The sequence below is a fragment of the Hirundo rustica genome, chromosome 2 (genome assembly GCF_015227805.2).
Source record: "Hirundo rustica isolate bHirRus1 chromosome 2, bHirRus1.pri.v3, whole genome shotgun sequence".
Taxonomy (NCBI): domain Eukaryota; kingdom Metazoa; phylum Chordata; class Aves; order Passeriformes; family Hirundinidae; genus Hirundo; species Hirundo rustica.
This window is the reverse complement of record NC_053451.1, coordinates 57545705-57560092: the sequence shown is the minus strand read 5'-3', so window position 1 is coordinate 57560092 and position 14388 is coordinate 57545705. Positions and strand designations below refer to the sequence as shown.

The 14388-nt window shown below is 42.5% G+C and overlaps 1 protein-coding gene across 2 annotated transcripts in view; it reads right to left on the bottom strand.

Moving 5' to 3' along the window:
- The window catches only part of VWA8 (von Willebrand factor A domain containing 8), a 189629-nt gene extending 175571 nt beyond the window's left edge, over positions 1–14058 (bottom strand). For both annotated transcript variants that reach the window (XM_040054627.2, XM_040054626.2), the window contains exons 1-2: positions 13899–14058; positions 1895–1972 (exon numbers count right to left, since the gene is read on the bottom strand). In XM_040054627.2, the coding sequence (XP_039910561.1) occupies positions 1895–1972; positions 13899–14043 (223 nt within the window). In that variant the 5' untranslated portion in view covers positions 14044–14058. The remainder of the gene's footprint in view (positions 1–1894; positions 1973–13898) is intronic.
- Positions 14059–14388: the final 330 nt, after the last annotated feature.

Sequence of the window (14388 nt, the reverse complement as noted above, 5' to 3'; positions counted from 1 at the left end):
CTGTACAGTTCCATGCTTAATAACTTTTTCCTTCTTATAGTCATTAAATAGAAAAATCTCTCATTTGATTCTACCAAATGCTTTCCTTCCAAATTTCCTTTTCAATGCTTTCCTTTTCCAAATTCTCTTACCTTCTAAGTACAAAGAATTGAAAGCGATGCTCTTAGATTAACTTAGAGTTAACATTTTACTTGATGAAAAGCGCAGGTTGAACAAAATATGTCATAGTGACTGGTAAAGCATTGTAATAATCAGGACATTTGGTACCGCACAGAAAAGGAGAAAGCAAATCAATCTACCAGAATTATAAATAAGTGAAATGGATTAGCATAGAAACTGATGTCCTTGATGATCAAAATGAGAAAAGAAGCATACAAAGTAAAGGATGAAAAGCAAAAATCTATTGTTTAAGGAGCCGTAAAAAGTAATAATATAGTGCAGCATTTCTCAACTGTTTGGCTGCGCTCCCAGGGAACCCACAGGAGGAATGGGAAGTGTCATTACAGTCTAAACAAGAAACCCTTTCCTCATAGGCTACCCTGTAACAAGGGCTGGCGCAGGGCACTGAAAATTTTTGGTTCCTTAGATCGCCTGGTAGGAAAGTGACAGTGTGATGTCTACTGAGTTATGAGACTTCAGCAGCCCAGGTGCAGATCAGTGATCTGGCCCACCAGACTACTGGCAGAGTTCACACCAGTCAAATAGTCAAAGCAAACAAAATCTTCCTCTTCATACTGCTCCCTCAGCAACTTGATCTATCTGAAGATGTCCCTTCTCTTTGCAGAGGGGATTGGACTAAATGATCTTTAAAGGTCTCCTTCCAACCAAAACTGTTCTATGATTCTGTATTTCTGCTACATCTCTCCAAGAGAAAATATTTCAGACTAAAAATTGTGTGACAAAATAGAGATAAGAAACAATTATCTAAACATGCTGATATTAACTATCCCAGTTATTACAAAATACATGTCTACTATCCCAGTTACTACAAAATAAGGAATCACAGAAACACAGAATGGTTGAGGTTGGAAGGGACCTCTTGATGCCAGCTTGTCCAACCTTCCTGCTCAAGAAGGACCACCTAAAGCCTGTCTGATGAACTGCAGCACAGTTACCTAAGAAAACAATATACACTTTTTATATTGCCAGCTGTGCAATGGCAAGTCTACTGTTGATATTATCAATGTCATCCTTCTAAAACATAAACAAATCCAAACAAACAAAAATACCAGTGCCCCAGGAGTTTTCTTGATTCAAAATGCCATGGAATGAATTTAGACATACTCCTGGAAAGAACAGTCAGAACAATGCAAATTAATTTTAGTTACATGTGCGTGCATTGTTAATGTGCATAACTGGCTGCGTATTTTTGATTTGGCAGCATTTTTCATGACTATGCAACTGACTTCTCATTAACTTGATGGATCGCAAAGATCTGTATGTTTGACAACAATTATGTGATAATCTGGGAATACTAAACATCACAGTAGAAAAACACCACACATCTGCAAACACCTAGGACATGTAATCATATTGCAATTGAATGATAATTCTAAACAGCCACAGTTTTATGAGCAAACAACTTGAGATTATGTTTAGAAATAATCCCTGGAAAAGAACCCTTTTTAACAAAATAATTAAACATACACAAACAATTCTCTTACTGTCCCATTGACCAATGAGACAAGTTATATTCAAAGTTAAGATTCCTATACAACCAGGTGAACCAGAGATATAGTGATGAACTAAGCAAAGACAGCCTCCCCCAAAAACTGCATGCTTCTTCAAAATATATTTCTTAGATCTTTTCAGTAAAGTCAGTGAGGTGATAGAGTGAGTAGAAAATTTTTGAATAAAGCCTTGAAACTCCTTCAAAAGGAAAGCAAATCCTTACTGTAGTTCTGTGGAACAAGTTCTGGGTTCTTCGGTGTTTTGAGTTTAAAAGACACATCTCCAATAGTGACAGTATCACCTAAAATAAAGAAAATAAGTCTTTTAGTTCTTACATACTTAGACACTTAATTATTTAAAGTCCTTAAAATTTAAATCATAGGCCTGCTGTGGAGAGGCTGACTATGTGTTCACAAAGCAGTCTCTAATGTGTTTGTGTTTACTAATTAGGCTCTGCTGCTTTTCAGTCTCTTTTTTCATTCCCACAATATTCCTTCTTCAATCAAGAACAGGTACCTGGACAGTTTACATTTAATTAATATCACTTTTTCCAGTTTTTTCTTTTATTGCTGCTCCTGGAACCTTAAGCTATTGGGAGCTATGGAAATCAAGTTCCAGTGTAGAACACAATTCCAGCTACCACTGTTGACTTACTAACATTAAAACTTTAGCATGTTTGCCTGTAGAGCTACCAGCAACAAACACTTGTAGGGATGATGATTTTCCCACACTTTCAAGCAGCCTGGAACAGTATCTGTTGGAGGTACAAAATGACACATTCATACCAGTGGGCCCTTCCTGCACTCCCTGACTATAGAGCTGCAGAACCTGGCAACTTCCAAAGTTCGAGTGGTCCCAAGAACTTCTTGCTCGGGGTTTCAACAAACCTAAAGCATCTTGGCAATTTTGCTTAATGGTCTCTTCAGTAGGACCTGCCTGTCTCATCTATCTTTCTGCAACCACCAGCTTGAATTAAATTGCAGGGCACGCCCTGTGCACTTTCTCATGGAAAACAAGTTTTCCAAAGTTTCCAAAACCAGGAAAATGAGGTTTGGACTAGTAAGTACACCAAAGCTTATTTTCTTTCAAAAGTTTGAGCCCCACAAATGAGTTCACAAGTATTAAGACCATGAAACTAAGATGACTCTAGCAAAATGACATTTTTCCCATTACTGTTGCTAAAGATAACACCACCTGCACTGCACTGTAGCGCGTGCGTGAGGATGGAGAGGATTGCTGGAGTAAGACCGCTGCACAGAGGTATAGTTTAGCCACAGCACTGACTATACCTCCTTTCCATGAACTGAGGCCAAGTTTTGGAACTGTCTCATGTGTTTATGCTTTTCTCATAAGTGAGATGCAGAAAGTATAGAGCCCACAAATAAGATCAAACAAGGATCCAGTCCTCTTGTAGACCTGCCCCTTGTCTTACTCCAATCTACAGGACCCAATCTACAGCTGCCCATCTCCAGCACCATGAAAGACACCAAACAGTTTGGAAGACCAATGCTGGAACCAGAAAGGGAGATGCTGGAGAAGCAGCTTGCCCAAATTAAAAGAAGCAACAAAAACTCCCACACATGCAGTAGCTCTCCTTTCAGACAGCCATGACTCTAGTTTTGCACTCAAATGCAGTACTCTTCCAGCACACCCAGATGTTACTGCTCATTTCACAGGACTGAGAATACCCAGGTTCTGACATGGCTCACACAATTCATGGGAAAGGACTAGATTTGTAACAGCCAGAGTAGAATCACCTACAGTAACAAACAGGAAGAAGTGAAGAAAGGATTATAGCTGATTTCCTGCCAAATTGAAGGGCTTGACTAGAATGCAGAGACTGGGATTCACAGCCTGACATACATGCTTGCACATGGGTCTTTATATCACTTCTAGAGTCTAAATAATCAGCCCTCCATTCTTCCCTAAAATATTGGCGAAAGGTAGTAAGCTGGTGATTGTTCCCACATTTTATGCAATACAATATAATACATTTTATGCACCAGTACAGTTGCAGAAATACAGTGCCCCAATAGCTTGCAAGAAAGTGGGACCCAGGCAACAGCAGTACTGCCATATAAACGGCAGACAAGTATTCATCCCTGGTTCTCAGGGCAAGCAGAACCAAGCACTTCCCACTCACCATGCTAGAACTAAGCACCCTTCTTTGATTGTGCAGGAGCCTAGAAGTGGAACGGTTCCAAACAGAGCTGAGCTAAGCTAAGAATTAGGTAATTGTCTAGGCCTTTTCTGACCCCTGATGAATTTTCCTTTCAAATGCAGCAAAGAGTATTGTGCCCTCTCCAGCCTGAAGCACTCAAACACAGTTCAACAGAAAAGTCCTGCAAGAGCTTAGAGCCCTGGTCCTGACTCTGGGAACTCTGACATAAAGTCACTGAACAACAGACACAGGTACTGCAGGGACTAAAATCTAGTCTTTGGCTATCACAGTGTTTTGCTCATTTCTCTGAGTTTTAAAGTAAGAAAAACTATTTTACTGACTAAGCTCCCTTTCCCTTTCTTCTACTGCAGTTCCAAGCTTGCTCTTTCTCACTGGGGAACAGCTAATAGGGATCATGGCAGGGCATCACCATTTTTGCCACCACACCTTTTTAATCTGGGCTGCCCATGGTGATGGGATGAGGGGAAGCCATGTGAAGGGTGGCTGAGGTCACACGACTTGCTCAGCCCAAAGAAGAGACTGAGAGGAGAACTCATTGCAGTCTGCAGCTTCCTCATGAGGGGAAGGGCAGGGGCAAGAACTGATCTCTTCTCTCTGGTGACCAGAGAGACATGAAACTGTGTCAGGGGAGCCTTTTCCTAAATCTCTTCAACCCAGAGTATGGTTGGACACTGGAACAGGCTCCCCAGGGAAGCGGTCACAGCCTGGCAGAACTCAGGAACTGTATTTGGATAACGCTCTCAAGCACATGGCGATATTCTTGCGGCAAATTCCTGTGCAGGGCCAGGAGTTGATGATCCTTGTAAGTTCCTTTCAGCTCAGGATATTCTATTAATCTATGGTTCCATGAAAAGACCTCCAAGTTGATGAAAACACCCTAGAAGCCCACTGGTTCCTCCAAAAGTTGGCATCTCCCTCATTAGCTCAGCCTGGAACAGTTTGAACCTTCTAAAATGAGCAGGTTGCCTTACATATCCCTAAGAAATTAGTGACAGTTTATTTTCTCAGAATTCCCCAGCCAACACGCAATGAGACAAGAGTATATGATTAATTAGCTCCTAGCTGAAATCACCTCAGCTCAAGAGTAAATACTATTTCATGCACACATGCATTTCATAGTCTTCCAAAACCCAGTAGGGCCAAGATGGCAAAACAACAAGATGTCAAATTTTTTCAATACATTGGGATGATGATACCATCTACAGGATAGAACTCAAATTTCCTAGTTTATTAACAGAGTATTGAAAAGCCTTAGTTGATTTCCTACACTCCCTTAAAAAAACCAAAAAAACCAACCAACAAAAAACACAAAAAAAAACCCCAAAACAAAACAAAAAAATCAAACCCAAGTTTTGTCTAGGTGAAAAATGCATCACTTCTGGTGGTATTAATGTCAGTCTATATCACACTAACCCTTAATCAACACATCTAACCATGTTCAAAAATCCTACAAGTATTCCAGACATCAATGGACCCTACAAGCTTTCATGAAAAAAAGGACTGGGAGAGAACTATATGTAGGACGTGGTAAGAGCTGAGCACACAGTTGGGGTATTCAGCTTTCAATTGGTCTGTTGCTGCCCGGAGACAAATGTTGCCTTCAGCTTGCATCTGCCCAAAAAGCAAAAAATATTAGCAGTGTTTAATAGAACCTTAAGCAATAATAAACCAAGACAGCAGAGTCCATTTTCCTAGCTAAATGAGCACAGGGAGGATTAGACCACTAATCTTATCACACACTTCCACCTGGGCTACATTTTCTCATCTCAATTTGTTTCTTCTGTACTTGTTTAAAAACTCATGTTTGGTTACTCCATTTCCACTGCCATTTCCAAACCCCTTGAACAGAGATGTCATTCCAGATAGGTTCTTTCTAGTGTTTCACCAGCTGGCAAGGAACAGACAACACCCTGCTTGGTAAAATGGTGGTGTTAAATCAGCAAAACCCATAATTTGAGCACATGTATCCCAAATTGTTTGACCACATGGCAAATTAGGGAACAGCCCATGTATACTCCAACCCATTCCACAAGCCACTACCACACTATTGTGGACAAGAGCTATATCCACAGGATTTTGTGATGGAGACTTTGTAGTCTGTATCAGGCTTGCTTGGGAAAGCAGTGAAGACATGCTTCTGCTTTCTTGTCTCCCACAGTCTTTGGGGGAAACAGTGGGATACAAGCAGTGCATAATGTGCACAAAGAAACACGGCTGCTGAAACAAAACAAGGGCCACATTGGCCAGAACCCAAAAGGTAAAGGGGACATCCCATTCACGGGGCAGACAGGATACAGATACAGGCTTTTTGAGAGCCTGGGCAACAGGGATCAAAACCAGCCTCAATACCTGCAATGAGCTCTTTCTACTGCAGCTGAGGAAGACAGGTGCAAATTGCACCCCTGGCAATATGGAAATCCACACATGGACATATAGCTACCCGGTAATTGCAGAGCACTGAATGATACAGTCTCTTCTTTAGACCTACAATTTAGACAGAAAAGTATTTTTGTCTGTATCTGTTTTTTACAGTAACTGAGAAGAGCTCTTCAGACAAGCAGGCCTTGTCTTGCCTACTCAGTCTGAATAGAAAGGCAGCACCCTCCAGCTCCAAGCCCTTGAGCTGCACAGGAGGCAGCTGGAGGCTGGGAAGGCACCCCTGCATGAACTCCCAGTGCTTTTATTCTCCCCCTGCAACTCCTACTCACTGTTGGCCAATATGGAAGAGTAGGTTTGAGGGACCTTTGTTCTGACCCCCTGTAGATAATGAGATGTTACAATCTCAGTGAGAAGGCTTCCTGAACATGCAGCCTCATTGTGCGCTTGGCATCTTTGATCTCAAAAGCTAGTAAGTATCACACCAACTATCCCTTCTCACCTCTCTCCCTCCCAAGAAGAGAATATTCCCTAATTCTACTATTTATTCCCGCATGCTGAAAAGGCCACTGCTGTTACTATTTACAGCAACACTGGTCATATATAAACAGATTGCCTATCAACTATTCATTAAGAACTTACAAAGTAGAATGAAGTTTTATTCTACTTGCCATTTTTCTGGTAAAATAACACATTAATGAAAATAAAATGATAAATTTGAAAAGGCTATTTTAAAATAAAGAAATTAAGAAATCCTACTGTAAAAGAAAACAACCTGAAGAGATCTGTGCATGAATTTAGGTTTTTGAGTACAAAACACAAATCATTCCAATCTCAGGCGTAAATCATATTAGTATTATCTGTGTTCTTGTAAGACACTACAATGAAGTTTCAAGAACATTATGTTTTTAGGTTGATGAATTTATTGCCTTCTGGCCTCTTTAGTCCTGAAAAATAGGTGAGATTAACACATTCTCCTTAGTATATTACACATTCACTTGTACACAAATGACCCAACTGGTTTCAGAGCCTGAAACAGCAAGAGCATATTAAAACTGTGAAAACACTAAGCTCTGCTAATAATAATTTCTATGTGATAAAACCACACCTGTTAAACGAAAAGTCTGAAATCTATATAATCCTGAAATGTATATTTCCAGGTCTTAATTTCATTCTAATGTGAAGGAGGGGAAAGAAAATACGTTTTGAACTGGTATTTATTCAGCACACTTCCATAAAGAAACAGACAAGACTGTCAGCTCTTACTAATCCTTGAAGAGCTGACTTATTTTGAAGAAACAGAAGTTATACTTTCCAGGTTTTTTTCTTTTTCCTTGACTTTTCCAAATACACTATTCAGGGATGGAAAAAAAAGGCAGCTCTGTAACTTACTTCTTTTTTTACATTCCGCAGCAGCTCCTATTGGCCATCTTCATGGCTGCAAATAGTACATTCATTGAGCAACACTGTTTCCTATTCTTCACCTCATATCAGTATTGGAAAGCTCCCAAATGTCTGTATGATGGACAGAAACCTATTCCCTGCACTCACAGGATTTAGGTTTGTTCCTTGATCACACATAGATGAGCTGGAGCGCAGCTCCTGTCAACAGGACACTGCAGTCCGACAGCTGCTGCTGAGTGAAACAGATGAATGTTTACATGACAAAACCCATCTCTGAGCTAAGCAAAAAAAATCCTCTAAAGTTCTGGGTTTTTTATGGGCAAAAGGAAATCTTTCCCTCTAAAAAACCAAAGCAATTGCTTCAAACATAAAATTTGAATATTACTAAATCTCTACTCTATGTTCTTTTTAGACATCCTATTTTTTTAATTTTCAGGTTTGAAGCTAACTAGATTTTCCAATTGTCTGTTTTGGGCTGGCTAATGAGTGTTTTTACTGGTTTCAGTTTGTCATGAAACCAAAATCTTGGTATTTACTATTTACTCCAGAAAGATAACACTTTTGTTCATTTTTCTGCATTAGCAGAAGATCAACAACATGAACTCAGAATTTTATCTGACATTGATCTCTGCTCTCTGGTGATCAGTGATAAGACTTGGGGAAATAGCCTGAAGCTGCGTCAAGGGAGATTTGGCCAGGATATTAGGAAAAGGCTTTTCACCCAGACCATGGTTGAATCCTGGAACAGGCTTGCCAGAGAAGTGGTCATAGCACCAAGGTTGACAGAGCTCAAGAAGCATTTGGACAACACTCTCAGGCAGACGGTAGTGTGACTCTTGGGGTGCCCTGCACAGGGCCAGGAGTTGGACTCAATGAATCTTGGGGGCCCCTTCCAACTGAGCATGTTCTATGATCCAGCCATGCAGGAAGCATACAATCTTGACTTAGCAAGAGCTATTATTTGTTCAGTCTAATACCCTGAAAGTAGGGAGTCTGATAATGCTCAATTACAGATCTTACAAGATGAAAAGTCAATTTTAAATGTTTACTTACTATGATGATCATACACAGACTTGATAAATTCCAGAATATCTCTTTGTAATACATTTACCATGTGAGAGAGGTGTTAAGCTGCCCATTTCATCAAGTATCAAAACACTGCAGAAACACTGGTCATCTTCAACCTCAAAATCACTTTAGCACCAAGATGAGACCTGATGAGCTGTGGCTCAACTCAAAAACCTTCAAGGATGGATGTTCCACAGCCACTCTAACCAATCTCATCCCCTACTGTATTCAACCAGACATCACTGCAATCCCACATTCTTTCCACCAAAGCTGTTCCTCAGCCAGTCCCTTCCCAGCAACACTTTAGTCCACTACCAGATCTTCATACTTCTTAAACGTTCTGAGGTTTCCATTGTCCCAGTTCTCATGTTCATCAGGGTCCTTCTGGACTAAATGTCTACACTCTGGCAAGATGATAGGGAATTCGTCCCTACATACTATATTGCACTTTTACACTCCTGCTGTCTGTCCTTACTTGCACTTTTGTATGTTCCCTTTTTGTGTTTTTGGTCACTGAGAAGTTCTCTGCTTGGCCAAACAGGCCTTCTGCTACTGCTTAATGGTTCATTGCTGAGCTGCCATTAAGTTTTCTTTAAAAATTTTTGAGCTCTCCTGCCCACCTTCTGTCTTCACGGTTGTTATCCAAAGGATTCTACCCACCAGTCTCCTGAATAAGCGAAAGCTTGCAGTCCTCAAGTCCAAGATCCTAATTCTGCTGCTCACCTTCCCAGCCTTCCTCCAGATGTGCAACTCAGTCATGTTCCAGTCACTGAGATCCAGGCTGCCGCCTGTGACCAAACTGGCCACAGCTCTTCCCTTCTTGAAAGCAGCAGACAAAGTGAAGAGTAAACCCCGACTCTGGCATCTGAGTTACACATTTTTACCAACACGGCCTAGGGGGTACCAAGAGTGCACACACAGTACCAGATTGCCCTCCTAGCTGATGTCTGCATGGCTGAAATCCTCATGCTCGTGAGCACGGAAGCTCATGTATGGGAGGTTACTGCTAGCTGTCTGTAGAAAGAGATATCCATCAGCTCCTCTAGGTCACACGGTAACAGATGCCCACCGCATCGCCAGCGCTCCCTTTCAAATCTTCTGTGGCCAGTGCTACTTCTGTGAAAAATTAGCTCAGAGTGTTTCAAAGCTGTACAAAGATTTCTGAAGTACATTTTGCTCAGCGGAGAAAAACTAGACTATCTATGCTAAACTGAGCTTAGTTACATTAGAATTATGTTAATATAATTTCAAAAATGTATTTCAACCAAAAAGAATCTACAACTGAAAATCAACAGAAATGTTTTTGAAATTTCACATTTACTGAAAAGCTATCCGAAATTGACAAAACAGCTTTGAAATTAGCTATGGCATTGCTTACAACTATCCTGAGTCTCTGAGTATGCCAAGCAGGTACAGCTTCAATCTTATGAATTAAGCTGGGCACAACTTGTAGAACACATCAACACAGTGACAGCTCTTTAACATAAAAAATTAAATTTCAAACAACTGGCAAATATTAACACTCAGAAACTACTGACATCCAGTCCTGTACCAAAAGTGAAGCCCTACAGAAGTTGACCTGACATTTCCCCCCTTTGTTCCAGCTACATCAGCATGTCTAATAAAACACACTTTTTTTTTACCATAAACCTTTTCTTTTCTAAATGTTAGAATAATTTGAAATAACCCAGGCATAACTCTGCAAACTTTCAGACAACTGGCTTTGAAAATTCCCATCTCCATTTGCTGCCTTTTGAGTTATGCTGACGCAACAGCCATACACAAAACTCACCATAAATCAAATCCCTGGAACCATTTCAGTCACCATAATGCAGCCCCCTAAGTACAACTACAGAGGCAAGGAACAATTATAGAATGCCATGGGAAAAAAGAAAGAATGAAGTCTCTTTATAAATAGGTTTTGTCAGCGAAAAAAAATATTACCAGAAACATGCTCACAGCTGTCAACATGTAAACTTCAACAAAGATAATGACACAGGTAAAATTGGAAAAGGCAATGTGCCAGAAAGCATTTACACTCATCATCAACCAACTCTTTAGTCTTTGGACAATGACAAACAGGGGAAAAAAAAAACCCACTTATAAACACACAAATTCATAGTCTTCTTTCAGGTTCTCAATTTTACCACAATCATTTAGATCCTGTACACTAACAATGAACATTACAGAATTCTGAAGTGTGATGCAATTTTCACGAGTGACTGTGTTTTACTCAGCAGATACACTTGTATGTACTACTGAGATCTTTTAGGCTTTAAACACAAGTTTGATTAGGAGCTAGAATTGACCTATAATTTCATATAAGGAAAGTAGAAGAAGTGAACCTGGACAGGCAGGGCTGCAGAAAACAGCAAATGTACCTAGTATATATTTTGGTCTACACAAATGACAAAGTATAAGTTATTTTATGTACACTGAGCAGCAAAGTACACAAGACCTTCCTTTGCCTGTACTATCTGACTGGCAATGGTTTTTATTTTTCCAGCTCTTTGGTTTACATCAAATACAGCATTTGTTCCCTCTAACCCCTTAAAGCAACTCCAATATTGTATATTCTGTCAGCTTTTCATAAATATTCATATTACGTATAGATTAAAATAATTAAATAACAGATAACTGAGTTATGTAGAACCCCACTTTATTCAGCTCATAGTGCATTTAAACTAATTCATCACAAGGAACTCCACGGTCTACAAAACTTTGATACTTTTTAGTCTTTTAGAAGGAAACATGAAACCCACATTAAATATTATTCTGGCAGTCAGCCTTCTACTACATTTGCTACTATAAATTGTTTCCCTCATTAATTGTGAGACCCCATACCCTTCCTAGATATTCCCATTACCCTTTTGTCACACAGTCTACCACTTGATAGCTTCAGCGACTCCTCCACAGCCCCCAGTGAACCAGCAAGCCACATTCACTCTGCCCTGAGCTGAAATGCTAAGAAAGATGGCTTCTTCACATGTAACAGCACAACATCAGGCAACAGCTCCTCCTTTACACTCAAAAGGTACCAGGACAGACAGTAAATCCGACCTGGAAGGGATGTCACATCCAAATTACTGCATACACAACGATTTGCTGTTTAGTTGACTCTTGACAGCTTCCAGCCTTTTAAGACGCATTTTGTTTATTTATGGAAGAGACATGCAACCTCAACGCCACTTACAACAAGAATTGTAATTACAGCAGCTGCACAGAAATAGCAAAACCACACATGGCAGAAAAAAATTCAGATCATCCTTTGTAACTTCAGTAATCCTCAAAGAAATGCTAGGGTCTGCAAGAGGACATGCAAACATTTAAAAAATTAATTTAAAAAACACCCACAAAACAAACCAAAAAACCCCAGTATTCTTAATATCAAGGTACCAAATTCACAGAAAAACGGGAAACACAACAAAGAATGAGATGGCTCAGGTGCTGGGAGAGTAAATATCCCTAATATTATCGACAAGCTCTATCTACTAGAGCTTTGTGACTTAAATCTTTCTACCAAAACTCCTACTATCACTGACTGTAACTGGGAATACTCCTACTATTCACATATATACAGAGTGTATTCACAAATATTGCAGAGTTAAACTCAATTGCATTCCACAGCACATTTAAAGTGATGAAATATTTTTAGCAATGCTGCATTTGCTACCACTTTACACTGCTAAATTCTTCTTGTTCTTAAGGCTACTCATCCCAACAAAGGGCTGAAAAGTGCTCAGCTACCTTCTCCAGGTGCTTGTTTTACTTGACTCACTACATTGCTAACTTGTTTTTTTTTCACCTTAATTTGTTTGATGCTAAATAACTCTTGTCTTTTAAGTACTTTTCCCAAATAAAATATTATTTATTCACAAATTTTGGAAGGAATTTTATGACTATTAATTCCTGAAAGACTTTGGTCTTGAGTAAATTTTCAGAAACTAAATGAAGAAATGAACCGGTCAACTAATAAACAGATTTAAAAATATTAAAATGGAGAGAAATGGGATTAAAGGGGTGTAATTGAGAGCTTGAGCAAATACTCCCCCATCAGAATCACTTGCAGATCACTACTCGTCGCTCACTCTGTACTTATGAGCTTTGCTGCTTTTGGCATTCATCCCGAGAAGCGTCAGTTACCACAGGCATATGTCACCCTTTCCAGACACCACTCTGCACAGGCCCATCACCTGCCTCAAAGGTCACCCGAGGATACACTCCAGGGCAGTTCAGGTCATCCTCCATGGCACCCGCAGGCTCAAGGTCAACCCTCTATCTCATTACCACGTGCTGCCGGCACACTCGGACACGCACCAGCCCTGGCGGCAGCCCCCGACACAAACACTGAGGCTCTGCCCCAGCCGAAAAGAGGAAACCATGTGATGCGGGCACAGAAAGCATGGCGAGATGTGACAGACGCTCTGCAGAGCAGGGCGGCTCTCAGAGGCACGAGCTGCAGGGCTGCCCCTCGCTTCACTGCGGCTGAAGCGCCTGGATCAGGAGCTATCAGGAGCCACAGTAAGTGTCCCTGCAAGCCCGTGACTGAACTCTGCCCTTTCCCCTCATGCCAGGTAGGAATCAATCAGGTTAGAAAAGACCTTTGAGATCATCGAGCCCAACCTATGACCAAACATCACCATGTCAACCAGACCAGACCACGGCACCACGCACCATGTGCAGTCGTTCTTTAAACACCCCCAGGGACGGTGACTCCATCACCGTCCCTAGGAAGCCCATTACAATACGTAATCACCCTTCCTGTGAAGAAATCCTTCCTAAAGTCCAACCTAAATCACCCCTGTCACAGCTTGAGGCTATGTCCTCTAATCCTGTCAGTTGTTACCTGGGAGAAGAGACCGACCCCCATCTGGCTACACCCTCCTTTCAGGGAGTTGTAGAGTGGTAAGGGCCCCCCTGAGCCCCCTTTTCTCCAGGCTAAACGCCCCCAGACGCTCCTCACGAGACCTGCACTCCAGACCTTTCTCCAGCTCCGTCGCCCTTCTCCGGACCCCCCCGCACTCACGGGCATGACACGGAGGGGCGGCAGCGCAGCCTGGACAAGCCCGCAGCCCACGAGGTGGTACCGGCCTGCCGGCCTCCCCCCGGCCCGGCGGCAGCGCCGGGGCCGTGGCCGGAGCAGGAGCAGCCTGGGGAGGCTGCGGGGGCCGAGACACCGGGGGCCGGGGTAGGTTACCTGAGCTGTGCAGCGCCCTGACCTCGGAGCGGCCGTACCGCGCCGCGGCCGCGCCGCCGCCCACCACCTGCCGCAGGAGCAGGCGGACCCTGCGCGCAGCGGGACCCCCGGCCCCGCCGCCCAGGCACAGCACCCGCGACGGCATGGAGACCGCGGGGAGACGGGCACGGGCAGGGCACAGACACCGGCACCGCCGCGGCCCGGCCGAGCGCGGGGGAAGGGAATCGCCGCCGCACAACGTCCCGCCGGAAACCAGGGCCGGGCGGGCGCGGGCCGGCGCCGCCGGGTGCGGGGCCTGCCGGAGCGGGGCCGTGGCCCCACAGCCCGGGGCGGCCCCTCGGGAGGGTGGGGGCTAGCGTGTTTTCTTTTTATATGACGGGGCTGAACTCCACAGCTGGAAACGTTTGAAACAGCCCGGAGAGCCAAGCGCGGGCAGCGGCGGTGCGGTGGATTCGTGCGCCGAAGGTATTTTCTACCTCTGATGTCTCCG